The 21,799-nt window shown below is 36.4% G+C and overlaps 2 protein-coding genes across 4 annotated transcripts in view; one reads left to right on the top strand and one right to left on the bottom strand.

The window, feature by feature from the left end:
- Nucleotides 1-1,529: 1,529 nt before the first annotated feature.
- Nucleotides 1,530-15,520, bottom strand: LOC110045272 (exocyst complex component 8-like). 3 transcript variants are annotated; one of them, XR_016205485.1, is made up of 22 exons: nucleotides 15,415-15,514; nucleotides 15,121-15,276; nucleotides 13,770-13,865; nucleotides 13,018-13,094; nucleotides 11,814-11,956; nucleotides 10,982-11,061; nucleotides 10,783-10,856; nucleotides 9,757-9,988; nucleotides 9,525-9,574; nucleotides 9,301-9,394; nucleotides 8,933-8,984; nucleotides 7,474-7,618; nucleotides 6,796-6,848; nucleotides 6,141-6,268; nucleotides 5,497-5,627; nucleotides 5,055-5,174; nucleotides 4,574-4,682; nucleotides 4,111-4,205; nucleotides 3,762-3,857; nucleotides 3,181-3,362; nucleotides 2,450-2,521; nucleotides 2,023-2,071 (listed from the first exon to the last, which is right to left on the bottom strand). XR_016205485.1 is itself a non-coding variant. In XM_020750867.2 (21 exons), the coding sequence occupies exons 1-21, from the start codon at nucleotides 15,518-15,520 to the stop codon at nucleotides 1,949-1,951; spliced, it is 2,232 nt and encodes a 743-aa protein (XP_020606526.2). In that variant the 3' UTR covers nucleotides 1,530-1,948. The 3 variants fall into 3 exon arrangements, 1 of the variants encoding a protein (XP_020606526.2); XM_020750867.2 differs by lacking the exon at nucleotides 3,181-3,362 and having other exon boundaries at nucleotides 1,530-2,071; nucleotides 15,415-15,520; XR_016205484.1 differs by having other exon boundaries at nucleotides 3,181-3,857.
- A 23-nt stretch (nucleotides 15,521-15,543) lies between these two features.
- LOC110045271 (exosome complex component 10-like) overlaps nucleotides 15,544-21,799 on the top strand; it is a 26,884-nt gene continuing 20,628 nt past the window's right edge. The window contains exons 1-8 of the mRNA XM_020750866.2: nucleotides 15,544-15,683; nucleotides 16,732-16,868; nucleotides 17,135-17,264; nucleotides 17,531-17,644; nucleotides 18,350-18,509; nucleotides 19,256-19,364; nucleotides 19,874-19,949; nucleotides 21,208-21,318. Of these exons, the coding sequence (XP_020606525.2) occupies nucleotides 15,603-15,683; nucleotides 16,732-16,868; nucleotides 17,135-17,264; nucleotides 17,531-17,644; nucleotides 18,350-18,509; nucleotides 19,256-19,364; nucleotides 19,874-19,949; nucleotides 21,208-21,318 (918 nt within the window). The 5' untranslated portion in view covers nucleotides 15,544-15,602. The remainder of the gene's footprint in view (nucleotides 15,684-16,731; nucleotides 16,869-17,134; nucleotides 17,265-17,530; nucleotides 17,645-18,349; nucleotides 18,510-19,255; nucleotides 19,365-19,873; nucleotides 19,950-21,207; nucleotides 21,319-21,799) is intronic.

Below are 21,799 nucleotides of genomic sequence, written 5' to 3'. Positions count from 1 at the left end.
TTTTCAATATATGGGTGGCTGATGAATGTTCATTGGAAATTTTCTATTCATTTCAATTATCACCCTCGTCTTTTATTTAGCATATCTTTATATGTTTATCATAACTCAAACAAGTTGTCCTACTTATTTTAAAAGGAAGTTAACTCCATTCTCCTTCAGTTCATTTCGTTTTAATCCCCGAGGACGACACTTTCTGTGGTCTATAAACGAATAATTGTCCTCAAACAACATAAAAACGAGCTTTAAGTCCAACTTTGCTTGACACTTGGACAACATAACTGTTCGTGATTTCTGTGCCAGGATTTCTTAATCTAGGTTTGCGGTGACGCAAACCTGGGGCACTCCTCAGAAGGCAGTTATATTTGTCAATGAAAGAGTTAACTGATACTTATCCGCCCACATATTTGTTGCCTATTGTTGCCTAACGTGCTGATGCTGACGTTATTGCTTATCAAATACAAAGGGGCGTGATTATTCGGACTCAAAACAAAATAATTACTTACTTGTTTGCGAAATCTTTTGAGTCCATGACAGAAGTTGTTTTCTTTCTCAGTCCAAAAAGGACTACAAATGCCTTGGTTACTCGGTCCGGTCTTTTCGCGGAGACAAATATCTTGGAACGATGTTCACTTTTGATATACAGTAGTCATGAAAATACGGACTAGCCTTACTTCAAGGTGTCCCTCTTTTCTGATTTTTATCAGAATGATCGGTAAATTACTGTATTTTTTGTCTCTTCATGCTATTCACGTGCTCCTTGATGAAATAAACAGTCCAACTGGTAGGAAATGAAATGGAACAGTCCTTTGTACTGGAAGGTTGTCGAATGGTACACACTGATATCATCTCATTTTACTCGCTGTATCGTTTTATTTGTCGGAACTGAATTCCACGCGAAAGAAAGCGTTACTTTCGTCAGGAGTTCCTTAAATGATTTGTAGATTCAAAAATTGATTCAGAGATTAAAAACGTCCTGGTGTTTTTCTCCTCCCCTGTTTACGCCTGCCAACTTGCTGCAAAACAGGTTATGGATCAGTAATCCAGGCAAAAATTCAATAGGCCACTTTCGTATTCTCGGTATGACTCTCGGTATTGGACTGGAACTAGCCTGGAATGGAGGCTCATGCGGGGGAATATCACAAAAAAGAGATGCAAGTCATTTGCATTCGAAGAGACTCCCAGCATTAGCCTCAGTTGCCAGCTAGTTCCACTCCAATACCGGGAAAACGAAAATGGTCTATTGCAAGCACACGGCCATATTACCTACTGACCTAAGCAAGAAGCAGAAAAGACCGTGGTGTGTGATGGTCCAAGAAAACAACTCCCTCTGCCCCCCTCCCCGCCTCACCACCCCCACCCCCCCCCCCCTCAACCCCTTCCCTAGAAGGGACATTTTTTAATTCCACATAACAGTGCTTATTTTAATAATAAAACAATTAAAATATCGCCCAGAATGCTGATTCACCTGTGTGACTGCACAAGGAGACTATTGGGCTCTGCGAGCAAAACACTTATCACCTTATCGCAACTCAAGACACAATTCAGATTTGATTTTATTAAGGAACTTAACATCTTATACGCATATCTTTGATGCTTAAGGGAAATTACAGTAACTAGATCTCCAAAACCTGTCTTTAAATTTGTCCATTATAAACCTTTCGTCTGTTGTTTTTTTTTGTTGTTGTTGTTTTTGTAGGATGTTGTTGTCACGTGTCGTCTATTTGTGTAAGTGGGCGAGCTGAAAGTTATGAAGCCTCTTCTTCATGGCGTTTTGACAAGAGATTTTGTTTCAAATAAAATGTTGAATTTTTTTTACATTGGAGAATATAAAAGCCTCTATTCATTTACTTTGCAATTTATTTCCAGTTTTGTTTCTGAAACCAACTGGTTCTGGAATACATTTCCAGTCAATATTATATTTTTACTATCGATGTTTGTATATCAGCCTTCATTTCTCTTTCCATCTGCCAGCTTGCACTTCAGCTTCCGGGGGGTCACTGGAAGGAGTTACGGCCTGTAATCTTTTTAATTCGCTTTGCATTGCTATTAACCGTGTGGAGCTACTACCAACCTGAGGAAAAGAAACAAAAAACATTGGCCAATGCGGTTATTGTTGCTAAAAATAATACACTGATTCCAACTTACGGGCTGTGATAAATCTCCCTCCTTTTCGCGTTTTTCTCTTTCTTTCTCACATTTACAAAATGAAAAATACCAATCAGACTACTTTCCATGGAAAATTTAACAAATTGACGTCAGTTTTGTCTGTCCTGTTATTGAACATGAATTTCGTCATAGCATTGTCAAAGTTGTTGTGGATCCACGAGGCGATAGCCGATAACGTTAGATGGATAAAAGAAGGGTTAAGATAAGCCGCACTTGTGGCCTTCCCGATACGGTAACTGCTCCATCTCATACATCATAGAGCCACTTGTTTACGTACACCTACCTTTAATTTCTTTTTAACAAGGGGAAGAACCGTTTCCAACACAAATGAAGCATTTTTCAGGATGAAGTCATGCTTTAAGAAAAACAAAAGATACTAACGTTTATTAAAAGATTTATTGTCTTGAAGGTCAAAATAAATATTAACAGGATGAAGTGAATCACAGTAATTACAGCATGTACCTTAAACAATAATAAGTAAAAAAAAAAAATACCAATTTCTCCACAGTCTTGGGTTGTCTTAAAAGCGCGGTTCCTGCGCGCCGAAGGCCCGCGAGCGTAGCCCCATACCTAAGGAAATTTGGTAACTCTTCGAGCTAAGAGAGCTTGGCTGTCACGTGACTCTCCGTACTTCCGCACGTACACACGACACTTGCAAAAACTTATTAGCTTTCAAGGTCTTGTTTTCTTTCATAACAGAAAAAAATTCCTCTTTTGGCCTTGAAATGGAAAGAGAAAACGCCAAGCAACGTTTACGAGGCACCAAAGTGGAAAATCAATCTTGTTGGCTAAGAATACCAGGAGAATTTTTCTTTCCTTCGATGGCCGCGAAGACATGACGATCAATGCCCTTTCAACTGCGTTTTGAATAGAGATGGCCGTTTTAATGCAGCTTTTACGACTTCAAAAAGATGGTAATTTACAGTTGTCAAAGACTGGTAAAGTAACAGCCGATAAAATGACTGCAAAGCCATCGGCAAAATAATTACAGTCAATCATAAACGAAGTGTGTACCATTCTTTCTTCCTTTGGCCAGCTTTCGTTGAGAATTTTAAGCTTTAAAAGCGAACAGGATTTGCTATTTGACACTCGCACGTGGTAATTTGCATGATGTATTGACATAAATTTCCTCCTTTTGTATGTTGAATTCACTCGGTTGAGTGGTTATTTTGGATCGGGACCTTTCTGTAGATCACCTACGGGTGAGAAAGCTTCCCGTTAAAATATCATTATTATTAAATCCTAATTGGGAAATTTCTTTAAAGGTTACTATTTCGAGTAAATGATAAGTATCTTATGAGAGTTCCGCTTTTAGCCTGGGATAAATCAACAAGATATCAGAATTACATGTGATTACATGTATATTTTAGCTGCGGGAGAAGGATTTAAAGAATTGAGAGATCACCACAGTTATGAACGCAACCTAGGCAGTTGCGAAAATAATGCCTGGAAAAAATTCAGGCTCTCCAATACCGGTGCGGTGCTCTACGAACTGAGCTATCAAGCTAACGGGGAGCAGTGGTCAATTTAAATACATTGATTCAGCTAAGTGGGTGAATACGAAAAAACACAAACAGCAGAGTTCCACTGCATACCTGGTTCACATAACGACCAGACTTGAGGATGGCCTCAAACAGGACAACTTGGTTTTCAAATAAATCTCCGATACAATCCACAAACACCGGCTGAAGCTGAAAATTAGAAGAACGCTTTAATTCCAAAAAAGAAAAAAACATTGTGAAATAACTAAGACACCCATAAGTCAGCATCGTGGAATAAACTACTTTAAAGGAATGGTTTGACGACTCGGACATGTGTAAGCTATAACGTTAGTCCATTTGATTCCATTATTTACGAAGAAATCGAAAGTGAACTGATGCGTTTTATGGAAAATTTCCTTTAAAAAAATTAGAGATCAGTCGTGCAACAAGCCCAGTGCTTTACCTGTGGTGTATTGACACTTAATCCATCTGCTAGGAAACCTAACACTCCTTTAATAAAGGTGACGGTCGCACCGCTCAGATCCACTTTGTTTCCACCTGCGGGGTGAACACATAACACTCCACTCAGCTAGAGAATCAGTTTCTACCAATAGGCTACCCAAATATGGTCGGGGTTCCTCACTAGGAAATGAATTATTAACATTTCCTTACAGTCACAGAGGGAAAAACATAGCTTGCAGTACAAAATGAAATGAGTGACTGCATTCGCCTCTGTTACCCCGAGTGCTTCACGAGCCTTCAACTACCCACAAAATCTTATGTTAGAATTTTGACTCCATCCAGCCAGTCTTGGCCTGGTAACAATCTCATAGCTTCCGAGTTCCTCATGCACTGCAGCTCAGTTCGTACATGTAGTCACCTATTACGAATTCTAAGTTAAAGTTCTTTTCTCTGTAGCCACTTACCAACAATAAGATCGTTAAAATTCTCAACACCGAGGCTTTCCATTTCCCCACACAAGGTTCCCAGTTGATCTGTTTGACCCTCGAAGTCCATGGGTTTCCAGTTAGCTTCCTGTATAAGAAGAAACCCATGAACTATATCATTGCTGCTTCATGAGACATTACTCAAACCTGACTTGATTTGGCGTTTAGTTTCCTTTAAATAAACCTACATTGTAGGTCCAGATCTCCATAGCACAGTGGGGCTACGGCAAAAAGGCTTGTTGTTACTCTGGCGACTTTTAAGTAAGCTTAGAAAGTTTTAGTTCTAGTCAGGTACGGTAACTTCAATAAACGTCTTTACCCTGAGAAGACAGATGATCTTTTAGAAACTAATATTATGAAAAAAAAAATGTTCGCACAAAAAGCTAAGAACCACATAACAGTAAGTTATCTCACGCTTGGATTCACTGTCATATCAGACTGCGGATAAAGTGATATCTACCGTAACTCTGTGCCTTGCAAACTTCACCATCTGGTCCCTGGTGTCCAGGAGTGCTTCTACGATGTCTCTGAGAAGCATCTGCTGCATTGAGAAAGTCAAGTCCAGGCCTATCTCATGCAGCTGAAACATAAGATAATATTACTTTAATATTTTCATTATTGTAATTTCTTATTTTGAACAAGAGTGAGTGCAAATAAAGATTGATTGATTGGATAACAACAACGCGATTAGTGACAAGTAAGTCAGTAGCAAAAATTAAGATATTATTAATCATTTTAGCTTGGATGTTGGTCTTGTCGTGCAAATATTCTGAAAGAATTTGCAAAAATATTATTTTAAGATTATTTTTGTACCCTAGATTACATTGCTGCATTAAAGCATAACGCAGGCTTATCTTATGCTCTTGAATGGTAAAAGGTACATTTTGAATGATTTCTGTTACCTTTTCACATTGTTGTTTTGCCATACTAACACAAACACCAATAGCTGCCACGCCCATCTCTCTACGGAACACTTGGCAGGAGAAGCGAGACACAAAGTGCTGCAGTTCAGTATTGGCCCACACTACAAATGCTGCCAGTCAAACAACACCAAAAACACCGCTTACTAACAGTATAATAACAGAAATAGGAACAGAAAAGCCGCGTGATCTTTCATGACTCCCTGCCGTCAATGTAAATTTAATTACAAGGCATGCATTTCCTTTTTTCGCATTCTAAAATGCAATTTCCTCCAAGTTTTTCCATGTAATACTATAGTTACTACATCCTGCAAGCAGAGCCTTTTCTTACGGCAAAAAAGATAAAGAAAAAAGAGATAAAAGAGGCTCTGCTTGTGTAATTACTGTGACACCACGTGAGCACTGTATATCGAAGTTAAGTGAACAATGTCCGTAAATCAAGTAATAAAAACACTTGTGAAAGTTTGACCGAAAAATAACGTTGTGGAAATACTTGCCTATGGCCCGTGTTCCTACAAAACTTCTCTTATTGCACATTTCCAGTCAGGTTTTAATAACTCAATAGAAAACACGGAATTTTTTTTCGTTTAATGGATATCAGTTTTTTTTGACAAAGTTTTACTGACCCGAGCTGAAACCTCTGTTGGCAGAGAACACTTGATCAAACTCCTTGCCAGTTTCTATGACACTGCTAAAGAATGCACTGGACAGCTTGGAAATGTACAAAGACGTTGCTCCTTCAATCTTCAGTTGTCTAAACGACAGAGAAAACTGTATCTTTACCACAATAAATATCAAATGTATCTTCATATAATGTAGCAGTACTTGTAGTATTGTATTTGTTTTTATTTATAAGTAAAATCAATACCGGTAATTGATTTTACTGACAAGTGAAAACAAGTTATCCTGGTGTTGAGCTCAGGATGAACAGAGTAACCATATAACACATCATTCTGATGGCAACAGACCTCAGTGAAGAAACATTAAATAAAACATACTTTACTGGACCACTTTGAAGATGTCAAGTAATATCAACAATTTTTCATATTTTTATAGAAACAAAAAAAAAACCTTTGTAGAATTTAATAAACATGTGAAGTTCATAAGAATCCGTTCTAAATGCATGGACATATGGGGGCCTAGACTTGACAATTCTTTGAAAGGAAAGTATCAGAAAAGCGTGACATCCTTGAAGTGGCCCATTACAAGGACTGAATCCACACATGTTGATTTTCTGTCCTACTCTAATAAGCTTTCTTAAGTTAATTTCTATCACCTTACCTGAGACTATGTTTGATGGCCTCACTTCTGTTCTTTAAGAAAAGCTGACATGCCTGTCACATTCAAGAAATAAAAGTCATTGTTTTAAGAAATGTAACTCCACTTTAATAAGCCTTAAGAATGATGAACAGCTTGTAATACGTTGGCTCTGTACTTAAGTCAGGAACAATGCTCACGTGATGGAAAGTTCCTCATATGTATCTTAAAAATAATGATCGATTGACTGATCTTAATGTACGTACTGGTACGCTACATCCCTTCTCTATAACCTTGGATTGACTCGTCCCCAGTCATCTCATATTTGTCCTTCAATTAAGAAGGATGTACGCGTCCCCTTCATTGCAAGCTCCGCTTGACAGGTTCCATGTCTTTCATGAAATAAGAGGTGCTGGGGTAGAGTCAGGGACTGAGTACCTAAAAATAATCTAAAATACTCATTACAATTGACTCAGCTGTCACATGCGTCTGTCCCAGCTATTTTGAAAAGGCTTTTGAATCACTTAAATGACAGTTTTTGTTACCTTTTTTCATACTCCAGCCTGAAAGAGGTATCCCTAGCTGTCAGGTGAAGTCTCCCCATAAAGTCCATTTTAGGGAGTACACCTCCAGGGTTTCTATGTAACATAGCAACTCTGAGTAATCATTTCCTTTCACTCACAATATGATCTAGCGACACACCTCAGAAGCTCTTCCCAGTCGAACCAGTAATGACACAGCTCGTCTGGTAGCCCGTGGTCCCACATGGAGTAAAAAGCTTCGACTACAGTCAAGTTCATCAATAAGAGCATCTACCAGCAGCTTCACTCGGCGATCCAAACGAACTCTGCACACACACGTAGAAAATCAAATAGTGTTAGAAATCCAATAGGCTTGAATATATATAAAAAAAATTACTGTCATAAAATAAAAATTTGACAATAGACCTTATCATGGTCTTCAATACCACCTTGATGGGTAGGCAAGGTGGTCAGAAATTACAGTGTTTGTATGGGAATCCGATGGCAAATAACTTTTTCCAAAATTGAATTGAATTTTACACAATTTGTGAATCAAAACGTTAAAATACAAGGTAGAAGATTGTATTCACCAAGTTTGGAGGATGTAGCTTGGCTAGAAGACACTCAGTCAATTTTTCTAATTTTCCATACATTGTCTGTAAATTGGCTGGGTAGATGGATGTCTAGACACGGTTCATAGGAAGAAAATTAGACAAATGTATGGAAAATTAGACAAATTAACTGAGCATCTTCTAACCAAGCTACATCCTTCAAACTTGGTGAATAAAATCTTCTACCTAGTATTTTAACGTTTTGATCGCAAATTTTGTAAAATTCAATTTAATTTATTTTTTCGAATGACTTCACTAAACGGCATCAGAATGGCTTCAAGAGACAAGTATGTGACACATTTGAGGTAGGGAAACTTTATTTCAAATTAGATAGTAATTTACACAATTTTTTTATGATTGGTGACTTTCCTAGACGATTCTCTATATACACAAGCTGTCCCATACACCACGTATGCAGAGTCAAATTTTGAGCTTGGGAAGCCTGTGTTCAAGATAGTGTCGAAAACTGTGATAAGGTCTATACTTAGAACTTTTTTCTGTCTTTCATTTTAAAATTGTGAGATTATCAATCACTGTAGTTGCTAAGGTTTGTTAGGCTCATATTGGGTCTGAGACTTGATATCACAGAATATCACACCAGTAAACACAGCCTCTGATTAGCAAAATGCAAATTTGGGAGGCAGAGATTTGAGCTCTTTATACTGTGTGTATTATCATTGGTTGTAGTTTATTAAACCTTCTTGTCAACATATTTAAAAAAAAAAAAATGACAAAACCGTTTTCTAAAAACTATCATGGAATTATCATGGTTACAACAATATTATTCTGATGAGAGTTGTTGATTCCCAAATGCACTTTAATTCTGATGAGCCAAGTTATACTCAGATGTGGAATTTTACATGTAAATGAGCCTTCCCACCTTCATATGTCAGAAAATTCTGCTATACTCCTAACCTAACAGTCTTCTGTAAAGCTTGATGAATTATACACGAACATAAGTGTGTGAATCTCAATTTATTTTAATAATTACTGTAACAGCATGAATGTGAAAAAATAAAATTAGCTTACTTGATTTCTTTTGCTACTTGAGAGCTACTATTCTCTTTTAAATACTGATTCGCTGAAATGAAGATAATGAAATATTATTAATAATTAGTCCGTTCAATACACAAAGTAAAAGTAAAGCCCTTTACACCCAGCTGGCTCATAGCTCTCAGTGCTTACATGTAACTACAGTTTCCACAGTATGAGGTGACTTGGAGTATTTCTACTCTACCCCTCACCTCGCAGAATCTTAAAATGTTAACTTAACCATCTTAAAAAAGGCAAAAATTAGAAAATCCTTTGACTTTTACATGTACATTGTTATTATGCTGTAGAGTGTGGGAATTGCAAGGTTCCTGTGTGTCACTGAATAGGAATCAGCACTAACTCACTTCTGTCTATCAACTCCATGGCCCTTTCAAAATCTCTTTGTGCTATAAACATGTCTAAATCCTCTGGGAGGTCTCTAAGCCAGGCTTTTCCCACCTGAAAATAATGAAAGAGTACAAAACTAACTATAAGGGTATATCACAGAACAAGGTTTTTTCCTTCATTGATAACTTTATTATTTAAACTTTTTCAATGCAAGAGTTTGCAAGAAAAGGAAAATTATTACCTTGATCAATTTAGAACTTGTAGATGCAGGTGAAGATGATGCAATAGGCTCTACAAGTGCAAAAACAAATTAACTGTGTTATTATCCACAAGTTGTAAGTTACTTCAAAATATTTTCTCTGCTGTTTTCAAACTAACAGCTTTCTAAAAGCATTTTCCACTGCAATTTTCTCTAAAGAGTGGTCATCCACTGGTCACCCAAACAGTACAGGAAAAAAAGCACTTTCACTTACCTTCATCATCATCAAACGGATTTGTTGAAGTAGTTTCTTTGAAAGGATTTTTGGAATCATCATCATCATCATTAGTGAAGGGATTCTTGTCATCATCAAGGAATGGATTAGTGTTCACTGAATGTGCACTAGTCCCTTCACTTTCAACTTGAATGTCACCTTGAGAGAACTCTTGTTCCAGCTTCAATTTGAAGTTCTTTTTACATTCTTCTATTCTATCTAACCACTCTTTCTAAGAAGCAGAATTGAATAAAGGGCCCCATATAAGCTATTATTAATAGCATAAACTCAGTACAACTTAAAACCAATTATTATTGTTAGTAGCATGACTTGACTCTACATTTGTCAGTCCTTAAAACCACTACAGATCCAGGAAGGTTTCAAATAGTGTACAAGTACTACATAAGTGTCACAGTTGACCTTCGAAATCCTTGAAATTAACAAAATCAACCTTTGCTTGTATAACTAGTTCTAACATAAAATACTCTGACTAAAAGCAGATCAGGACAGCATACCAACAGTCAACTTTAATGAAGGCATTGCTGATCATCGCAGTTATGCACACAACTTAAGCAGTTGTGAAATTAAGGCCTGAAAAAAAATCAGGCCTGAACGGGATTCGAACTCATGACCTCTGCGATACTGGTGCAGTGCTCTACCAACTGAGCTCTCAAGCCAACTAGGAGCTGGTCACATTGTGAGTTTGTAACATACCAGTAGATGATGAAGAATACAAGTGAATATATGAAAGATCATATATTTGAACTGCAGAGAAAGATATGAAGAAATTGCTGCTAAAAATTGCTGCATTGTTGCTAAATTCAACTCTAATATAAATTAATTGGCTTTCGTGGCATCCAAAATGCTTGAACTTACAATAATTCAATTCTAATATATTTGGAGATGGCACAATCTCAAACAAAGATGTTCCTGCATGATGTATTCTATATAACAAAATTAACCAAAAGACTGATTGTCCTAGAGACTTATTGTTACTTGATACTAACACTGTATTTGTCTCTTTACCTTGATCTGTTTGCTTTCAGCCTGATAGACATGAGTCTCTGGAAAAAGAAAAATCTTAAAAGCATCTTTCAAACCTAAAAAATGAAAGATTGTTCAATATTGAATCACAAATTAATTAAAAACCTATCGGAATAACAATATTATTTTGTGGTTTTGCATTGCCTGGGTGGATTGATTACAAACAGCCGGATACACATACCATCTGCACTTGTCATGTTCACTACAGCAACATTTTCAAGTTCAAACAAACACTGGTACTTAAAACGGACTGGACCACGCCTACATATAAATAAAAATAAAAAGTTTAAGCTCAAGTTGGTCATTAATAATTCACTTCTTCCACAACCATTCTTCACTTCATTGCACAATGTTTCTCCCCTCTAATGGCTGCTTAAGCCCAAACCACATTCCTTCCCTTCTCTGTTGACCGCAGCCACTTTGCCAACTAATAGCAAAAAGTAAGTTTACCTATTGTAAACACTGCATGGTCACTTCAACTCTTAAACTTTGTTCTCTGTTGTATATCTACTGATTGTTTTTTAAAATAGTAAGTTTCTGTTGTATATCTACTGATATCTTTTTAACATAGTAAGTTTTCACATCATATATTGTGATGAAAACTTTGTTTTATTTCAATGTTTGGTGAGCATCATGTTTAGAGGATAGCATCATTAAGATCTGTTTGACATTGTCAAGAATTACTGGGGTGACAATAAGATACAACTTTTCATTGGCAGAGTTATTGAGATTTTGCATGACTGGCTCACAATTACATCAGTGGAACCGAACGGTCGGGGAAGTAAATCCATTAATTTCCAAGTTAACCCCAAGTTAAAATACCTTCAGGAATCATTGGTCAGTGTTTTTTTTTTTTAACAAAAGCTGAGGACTAAAATACAGGAATGATGTGAGTCTCACTTGGGACATTTACCCAAATACTTTATCCTGTCCCAGGCAACCAGTATTTGCAAACCAACACTGAAATTACTTTCAGCAGTGTCACCTGGTTACAACCTTATGGTTGCACATACCTGTTCTGGATAATGTTTGCTACAACCATGCTGTCATGTAACAGGAAGGTATGTACTTTTGATCTCGGAAGAAATGTTTCAGGATCCACTTCAACCAGGTCTCCCTCAAATACACAATTTACATCAGTTATATCCAGGACACTCTATGAACATGAAAAAAGCTATTTATTTAGTTATATTATGTAAATTAATAAAGTACTTATAAGTTAATTATTTAGTATACAGGTCTCCATTTAAACCAATTTTGCTTAATAATTTATTAATGTTGCAGTTCCTCGGGAGTATTAGCTTTAAATACCCCAACAATCACAAGCAATAAACACGCAATATATGGCGTAAAGGGGGAACACCACTCTGCAATTGGCGTGACAGACGAGTGTAAACAGAGTTTTAGAGCGTAAACAGTTCTCAAGCTTTACATGTATTTATCTCCCTGGCACTACGAGCCAACTCCGCCAGCATGTGCTGGATTGGATGGATTGGACAAGAAGAGGCATAAAAGAGCGTTAAATAGAGGCACTAAATTAGCGAAATGAAGCTTGGGGAAGTCGCTGCAAGACTTAACCGATAGCGTGACACAAGAGGTGAAGTCCAGTTTGTTATTTATAGTAATGAACAACAACAATAAACCTCCAAAGGGAGGGAAGGGTGGGAGTTACAATTTTGAGGGCTACCTAAAAGTTACAGTAGTGATATGAAAAGCGAATGATGCTTAAGTCCAAGCTAAGACTCTTTTATAGCTGGACAAATGTCTGGGTTTAGACCAATATAAAATTATGTACCATGGAAAGTACAGAGCCCATGCGGCTTTGAACAAAACAAGAATAGGGTTAAATTTAAAAGACTAGCCATACAAACACATGATATAATTAAACCAGACGTTGTTGCAACATGCATGCGTGCAAGGCTATTGTGAATATTGTTTAAACTAGACAAGAAAGACTTATATACACTGTAATGTTCTAACGCATAACAGTTCTACTGCGTTACATTTAACAATAGTAAGCTAGTGATATGTAAATAGCATCACGCTCCATTAACTGTGCTTTAATGATTGTTTTTAAAGCTTTATTATTGGACATGCCTACATGTATATAAATATTGCTTATAAAAATTAAGTGACTATGAATGATGATGTGGGTTGTTTTCATCTGGACTTAATAATGGTTAACAAATTTTAAAAAAATACAAATTTGTCACTTACAGCAAGGCCCTCAACTGATTCAATTGAACTGCTACCTTTTTCATCTTTCTTTGACGGTTTTGTTGAAGAACTGAAGTCTGAAAAACAGTATAGCAGCAATAGGTGCATAGTTAAGAATACCAGCTGTCAATGTTAACAGCACTGAAGAGTAACAACTACCAACTAACCAAGGAGTAGCAGTAAAGCAAAAATTATTCACTTCAGTTATTCAAGTCTTGCTCCCCTACTAGCAAATATGACTATGGAAAACTCAAAACAGTATCAGCACCAAATAGAAACCATTCATAAATATGCTTACACAGAACAGAAAGCTGAGAACAGGAATCAATTAATAATAATGATAAAGTAAAATTGGCTATTGATGCAAAATCTATAGTACATAGATCTAAATACTGAAAATTAGTTCACTTATTAAGTTTCATGTTTACCTCTCTAATGCCCATATTTTCTTATCTTTTTCAACTTCTCCTATTTTTTCCTCAGTGAGGATTAAGTGAAGTTTCTCAAGAAAATGTTTGAGGGAATGGACATAATTTACAAATTAAGTAATATAAAGGAAATTAAATTTAAGGGGGCTAGTGAGAATCACTTTCCAGCTAGTACGGATAAATCATACATTTAGTTACAGCTTGCTTAGAGGACAACTCCAAGAATTGGTTTTCTTCGCACTACGAAAAATATATACTGGTACTGGTATTAAATATAAAAATAAAAATTATAACTTATGTATTAAATATTTAAACATTCATCACCTTGTGTTCCAAATAAAGACATGTCTTGCTGGCTGCTGAGAATTGATTTCTGTTCTGCTAAAAAATGTCCCAGTTGATACATCTCGGCCTCCAGGTCTGATAAATTAATTTAAGGGAATGATCCTTCAAGGTCATACTAAATTAAGTGTAAATTACTTCTTGAACATGATTATCCTTCACACCATTCCATCTTATATCCACCCGGTTACGAAAGTCAGTTCTTGAGAGCTTATTTTTTCAGCATCATTCAGGGATTTGGAGGAAAAGTTGGCTTTTTGTTAAAGGGGTAAAGAAAAAAGGGGTTATTTCAAGGGAAGATCACAGTGACACTTAGATGTTTTATAGGAGGGTAAATTTTGATTTTTCTCATCAACAGGGGGTTCTGGGCACAAAATGAAACAGCCATCATTGCAAGACCAAAAAACTGTGTGTGGAGTAATCCTTTCACACCCTGGTAGCAAAGCAAGTCGCACTGTAGATTTTTTGGTATTATTTTTTGTTTGTTTATTTGTTTGTTTCTTAGATTCAAAACTGAGTTTTCCCAGGCAGATGATGTTATCCCTAGCTATAAAAGAATTTACAAGAGCAACTTAAAATTTTTGGTACAATTGTTGTTGCGATAATTTTCAACTGTGAGTTTTCTCATGCGCATGCTGCAAACAGCTATGATATGATTTTAGCGTGGCATCGTTAGAATTTCTATAAAACATGATAATATAAACAGAAGATTTGCATTAGAGCATGTACACAGTTCTCACAAAAAGTAATGGTGTTGTTTCCATCTTAAGTTCAGAATCTCTGGCCAATCACAATACAATCACAAAGGAATTGCACAGAAGTCACACCCAGTTTACAAAAGCAATACAAGTGCAAACCCCGTACAGCAACAACCGAAATGAAGATTATCTGCATAAGTTAGCCTTGAAACATACCCGGAAACATACCCGGAAACATACCCGGAAACATACCCGGAAACATACTCCTCCCAATCAAAACAACACCACCAGCACTCGGGTATAAAGGCACCCTAACCTGCTTCTAAACAAGCCAACTGGAAGTGCAAATAATGAGCTACAGGAAGGATACCCTTTTTCTTTCTGGTATAGAACTTAACTTTCAAGTTACTACAAATTGTAGAATACAAAAAAACCTACTGGACAGTAAATTAACGGCCTAAGAACTGTAAGTCAGAGACAAGTCGGAAGTGCATGTGTTGTGAAGCAAAGTCAACAGCCAACAGTCTATTCGTAATCATATTAAATGCGAATTTGGTAAGATATAATTTGATCTAATTCCAACTCTGAAATCTGTAAATCCGACAATTAGCCTGACAACTTTCCTCAAAAGATACATGATATTTCCTTGGATGTTTCGATGAACTGCATATAATTCTTGTACACATTTTTCTTCAAGCTAACAGCCGTTTCTTCGCTCAGAGTCTGAATACGTTTTCGATGATCTTGCAGTTCGGCATCAGTGTCACATTGTGCTGATAAGTCCCTAACATCTAGAACAGATCAACAATCAAAATATCAGAACTGTACTTTCTAGATAAGGCTTATTTTAAGGATTATAGAAAACTCGGTTGCTCAGCAGAAAGCTTATCATGGATGAAATGCATTGCTAGTTAATTTACCGGCCTTACATTTTTCAGGATCAAATGAAGAATTTGTAAATTTAAAGGCGAGTAGTTGCGATACATCGTCCATTTTGAGCGCCATATTTGTTTTCAATACGTCCTCGGGTAGCATGTCATGTAAGGAAACACAAGATGTCCAGAACGTCCATGCCCTGGAGGAAGAGAACTGGGACAAGGCGTAGAGTCATGGGAACATGGCCGACCACATGGAACAAGACGAAGCAAATGCCGAGGACTCCTTGCCGGGAATAGGAGAACTGAAAACGTTTTCTCAGGTAATAAGAAACCAAGTATCGTTAGGTTCTAAGATAGAATTGACTGATGCATTTACATCCACTGGAGGCAGAACAACAAAAATACTATTTTAGGTTACAGGAGAGAAAATGTAAATAAACGGCACTAGCAAAACTTATCACAACTTACAGAGGTATCAATTGTTCAATGAAGACCAAATTGTTTTGACCAAAATTAAAAGAAAACGACCGTGCCTGTCACTATAGTCTAACTCGTTTCTGTAAATTAATTACTGTGATGTGAGCTGTAAAAGACTTTTATCAACCTTGGCATCAGAATAGTTCCTACCTCCCCCCACCCCCAGTTGCCCTGCATCATACTGAGGGAAGACATTGTAAATGCTTACTTGTGTACCATAGCGTTCTACATTTACTTTAACTTTGTGACATTTATGGTTGCAAAATGTTCCTCTTCCCATGTAAGAAGGCCATGTAATTAATAAGGAACAATGTTACATACATAAGGAAATGTCAGGAAATCATCAGAACATGTCTTGAAATCCAGGTACTCTGCAGATGAAAATATCATCCATTTGTCTCAGGAAAGGTTGGCAGGTATACAAGTCTTCTTGAATGAGCATATTTCCAGATATTGCAAACATCATAATGTTCATGACATGTATGGAAACATATACTGTGAGAAAGACTTCCTGGCCGGCCATCTGTAGACATTATCAGTTACAACTTAATTGAATAATAGAGAGATGCATTTGTAGGCACACATATAAAACTTACTTAGAAAATCTTCACAACAAGAAAATATTTTATGATCATTGAAGTCCGTTTTAATCAAGTGTATACATGTATTCTCTGAAAACATAATTATTGATGCATTAGTAAAAACATTACCCTTATAGAAGGCTTGTGCTGCAAATAAATGTCTTGTTTTGATCCATTCAGTATGTTGTAGATCATTTTAAAGGATCTAGTTCTTCTAGAACAAATCAAATTTGATAAGCTATGAAAGAAAAAAATACACAACTGCATCGACAAGACTCAACCTGTTTTGTGTGTGTTTTTATTTTTTCAGGAATCCTTGAGTGCTGTTGTCCATGCCATCAGGAATGCTGGAAACTTACCTGCAGCAGGAGAAGATCATGACTTTTACTACAGTTTCTCTGATTTCAGAGAATTTAGAACAGCTCAAGGAGCGAGACTTCTTAGCAAGTAAGAATACTGTGCTATTCCAATATGCTAAATTAGCTTCAATGGGCATTCCTTTTTCATATTTTGTTATTACACTTAACCGTTAACAATGATTGATTTAATTTTTACTTCATGGGAGAATAGAGCCCATGCTACAGGGCTTGAAGTTATTGACATTATTTAACAAATTATAGCTAAATAGTGTGGTTTTATCTGTTCCTTTTAACAAATAATATTGCTGGGATACATCTGTTTCACAATAACAGTGCAACAATTTCTTATTGCAGCATAGGGAAACTGTTGCATCATTGGAAGGTGCACTGTCAGTGGCCATCAGACACTCATGGTGTTGATCCTGATAGTGACGAGTTACTCGACAGTCTAGTGGAAGCCAATGATATCCTTTTGGAGCAAGTGGTTAGTGTGTTTGTCCTGGTTAACACTTAATTCTCTCTTTATATATCCAATAGTTTGCACTTGAAAAATATTTATCTTGAGTGCTTTTTGAATCACATGTGACACTAGAATGAGAACATTTAAATACAACATTTTCAATCATAAATTATACTCTACCCTGCATTTTTTTAAAGTATTTTGTATAGTTACTCTTCAGAAGCAAAACAAAAAAATTCTATCATATGGCAGATGAATGAAATAGTTTTGTTGTAATGATTTGCTTTTAGGATACAAGTCTTGATGAGGCAGCAGGCCTTAAATCAAACAAAGCAAACCAAACAGTTGCTGGAGCTCCTGGACAACAGGGAACACCAATTGTGTCAAGCTGGAACAGAGCAAGGGTAAACTGCACGGAAAAGTTTGGTCACAAAAATACTAATTGTTTCTAATAAACAATATATTGATACTAATAAATATATTTTGTTTTAGTAGTAGAGTGTTCCCATGCATTAGTGTTTGATAGTTCCTATTTACCAGTTGATTTAGCTTTTCCCATGTTTGACAGTCAATTGGGTGTGACTGAGATTGTTCAAGCCCAGATGAAACATTGTCTGGAGTAGGCACTGTTCCAGTCACTGTTGACATCGAACTGTCCTTGCTAGGAGGGTGGGAAACACCAAATTAAACTGACCATGCAGAACACTTGAATGTGTGCTTTTAGAAATGCAACTGCAATTGTCCTTCAATGCCTTGAAAAATAAATGTAATTAGTGATTTGCTCTCAAATTTGATTCTGATTGTGTTGACTGACATGTGTTGTTGACCTTGTAGCTGAAGGTGGGAGGGTCTGTTTGTGGTAGCGGGGACTCTGAATGCATAAATATGCTGCCAGTGAATACATATAATATGCACTGCGTAAAAAATGCTGTCTCAGTAATATTTCTACAAAAAGCCACAAAATGCAGTAAAGCTAATCAATGATTAAAAGTTGACCTTGTTTAAATCATTGGCAAATGATTTCATTCTAACACTGCTAATAATCAGTTAAGTCCAAGAATATCATAATTATATGCTGTATAACCATTTTGTTATTATTGAACTTGCAGAAAGACACCCCAGGAAGAAAAGACACCAGTTTCCGTTTTCTCATGGCCAAAAATATTCAACGTCCACAACTGAAATTCAAAGACAAGATTGACAATAGCAACACTCCTTTCATTCCAATCATCACAAGAAAACCAAATGCTTTGAGACCTTTGGAAATCAGTAAGTTTGCAAGCATATCATGCAAGTTCAATAGTTTGATAGCTACAATACTGCCCAAATATACTGGAGGGTAGATAAGTGGGAGGATACCATCTAAAACCTTGTTAAGCGTGTCTGCCTGAAGGGACAAATTTCTCAACCTCATCTGGGATAATGATGTCCAAATCGCACAGCTCAATAGTCAATGAGGCAACAGAAAAAAGTATTTGTTGAACAGGTTATGAGGAGCATGGAAACAAAAACAACAAGCTCATGGTAATTTAAAACACCCTATCCCAGCTTTTGCTACATTATTACTTGTGGTAGCAAAGCTAGCTATTAAATTAATCTGGGATAATGAGTTATTGGCAAAGCATTCCAAGATCAATCTGTAGATATACAAAACAACAAGCAAATTTATGCATAAGTACTTTGAAGTACAACACTTTCACAGAGTGGATTTCATTTGAGTGTTGAAAACTAATTTTGGTTTTGCATCACTTCATTTCACAATTGGCTTGAAAAACTTGCGCCACTTTTCCATCCAATCAGGAGTACTTGGACAAAACCAAAACCAATCATGACTTATTTACAAACGTTTTTCTGTCTTTCACATCAGCTTCATATAATTCAAATTTTAATGGTTGAAAGGATTGCCTGTGTCCCTTGTGATTGGTTAGAGTGATTACTTTGGTTTTGGTTTTACAATAATCTTTTGAAAACCGCTCTAAGAACAACTGATTTAGGTCTCTATTTATTACATGAAGATTGTCCAAACACTGACAGTCGACCTGAAAATCTACAAGTGCCATCAGCTATTGCTGACTTTATACATCAAGAGAGAATGAAAGGACAGGCTGGCCCTGCTTTAAATAGGTATGCATAAACACTTTACGAAAACTATGAAGCTAAAAACATGTTGTTTATTGGTGATATACAGTATTTTTAACAGGTACGGGTCTTTTCTATTAAGTACATTCCTGGCCAAAATGTTCCCACATGAACATTTTTTTTTTTTAACTTGGCACGCAGTAAGGTCAAGATCAACTTTTGCCAAAAAGGCATTAAAAATGGGAGTTCCCCAGTTTGTTTCCACGATAAGGCACATTACAGAAAATGCATTGTTAGAACCTTCTGTTCATTTTAAGATGATCTTAAGTTACAACTATCAACAATAAAAGAAACTACATTAGTGAAATTGATGTGTATGATGATGGCCTTATGTTGCAACATGAATTATGTGCACAGTAAGGATACACAGAAACAATGGGCATGAGCATCCTTAAGTACATGTAACTGTGATCTATAGGCTTATGATAATGACATTATGAGAATCTAAGTTTGGTAATAAAACTAATTTTGTTTTATGTGTTACTTTCTGCCAGCACGGCACACCCTTACCAACATGAACTGGATATGTTTGAGCCTTCAGTGAATCAGCTCAAGCCACGGAAAGACCAAGTGAGTTGATTCATGACATTTTGTCTCACATGTATGAGGACTGTTAAGTCTGGATTTGAGTCAATAGAAATCCAGGATTCAACCATATGCAAAACATTTTTTGCAGAAGTGTTTCCAATTACAACTAGTTTCATTTTAGCACAAAAACTATTTGGAGAGAAGGATTTAGGTGCACTTTAATGATAGCACTTTCTAGGTCCAGGTGTATTGTACAAGATCTGGAAAGATGTTGAAAAAAGCAAACCAAAGGGATGCAATCTAGTTTTCTAAAGTGCAGAGACAAGCAAAATTTGCCTCTGTCGATATATTGATGTCACACTGTCTCTGGTTTGGTTGGGGTAATTTATAATAAGGCATTGTGGTTTTTCAAAGTGCAATGCATTTGCATCTGGTTGTTTGACGTGATTCCTGAAGTGCAATTAAATAATTTTCCTATTTTTGACTTTCCTTAATGGTATTAATTATCTCGATTAAACCTTGGGTATCAAATAAACACTTGTTCAAATAAATACTTGATTTGCATGAGGTTATGTCTTAACTTTAACATTATACTACTTATTAGTGATTTTCTGCATTCAGTAGGTGTAATCGTGTAATCTTTCCAAAATGCATTAAGGACGTTCGTGCTAATTGTTTCTGCACATCCTTACTGAACATGCAAATTCACATGCCACATCGTGCATCAAGCACATGCTAAGTAATAAAATGAATGATAGGGCAGATGGCCATTCTTGGACATTTCGTGACCCCTATATTTCTCTTGATGGATCATTTTCATTACTGATTTTCTATGTTTCGCGAAAGTATGAAGAAAATCTATCGATTAGAAGTTTGAAATTTTTGCATAATGCACCATGAAATTTGTTATTTTTAGCTCTTCGTTTATCTGTGCTCCAGTTTCAAATGCTTCTTGAGGTTAAGTTTTGTGAAAATGTTGGAAACATTTGGAATTATTTATGCAACAGGTGAACTTCCTACAAAATACATGTATGACTAAAATCATTTGCCTAATGTAGACCATATTTCAAAATCAGGGTAGTTTTCCAAATGCTTTATCTCTGAAATGAAGTTGGTGACCCCTAATAGTTTTTGTATTTCTGGCACAAGTAATTCATTATCTGACTGCAGTAAAAATTTAACAGAAATCTGTTGACTGGAAAATTTTTGCGCAAACGTCCTTAAGACTACAGTTTATACATGTAACACTTCGTTGGCCAAGGAAAGTTGCAGCTACAAATTCTTTGTCTTGTGTCACCAGCTGTATGAGGAATTGGACAAAACTCCACTCACTCTTGTGGAAACAACAGAGCAACTTCAGGAGCTGAGTCAGCATCTGTCAGCAGTCAGTGAATTTGCTGTGGATTTAGAGGTACCCTGTGTACAATCTATTGAAGTGTCCTGTTGTAAGACCAAAAATGCTACTGGATACATGTTTTCCAATATGTTATAGCCTATCAAGCCCATAGCATGATCCCTTAAATGTAACATTAAGTAGAACATTTAGTAAGAAGTGCAACAGCTAATAGATGCGCATGCATTTCCCTTCTCAGTGTATTTCGTTGCTATCCTCCATAAATACAACAACCTGAAATGAGAAATTTGATGTAGTCTGGAGAACATGCATCATAGTGTCATGTTTTTGGTGTTATACCTTTGAAAACTATGTTGTATTATTTTGTATTTAGAGGTCCCCTCAAGTTAAAAGAAATCAGAAAAAAAATTACTTTTTGTACGATATATCTCCTTTATTTCTGGCATCACTAGACACCATAAACAAGTTTAGATAAGAGATTCTTAAATACCGGTAAAAGACAAACTCGTTTTTTAATCAACATTCGCCATGAGCATGG

The sequence above is a fragment of the Orbicella faveolata genome, unplaced genomic scaffold, assembly GCF_042242905.1.
Source record: "Orbicella faveolata isolate gen_17 unplaced genomic scaffold, um_ofav_v1 contig_12, whole genome shotgun sequence".
In the NCBI taxonomy this organism is placed as follows: domain Eukaryota; kingdom Metazoa; phylum Cnidaria; class Anthozoa; order Scleractinia; family Merulinidae; genus Orbicella; species Orbicella faveolata.
The sequence above is the reverse complement of the archived record's forward strand: the minus strand, read 5'-3'. Positions and strand labels throughout refer to the sequence as shown.

Excerpts from the sequence above, each read along its gene's own strand:
- LOC110045272 (XM_020750867.2), bottom strand. The coding sequence starts at position 15,520 with ATGCTACCCGAGGACGTATTGAAAACAAATATGGCGCTCAAAATGGAC. Across the intron at positions 7,619-8,932 it reads CAAGTAGCAAAAGAAATCAA|AGTTCGTTTGGATCGCCGAG; the intron begins GTAAGCTAATTT and ends GTGTGTGTGCAG. Across the intron at positions 6,269-6,795 it reads GCCATCAAACATAGTCTCAG|ACAACTGAAGATTGAAGGAG; the intron begins GTAAGGTGATAG and ends TCTGTCGTTTAG.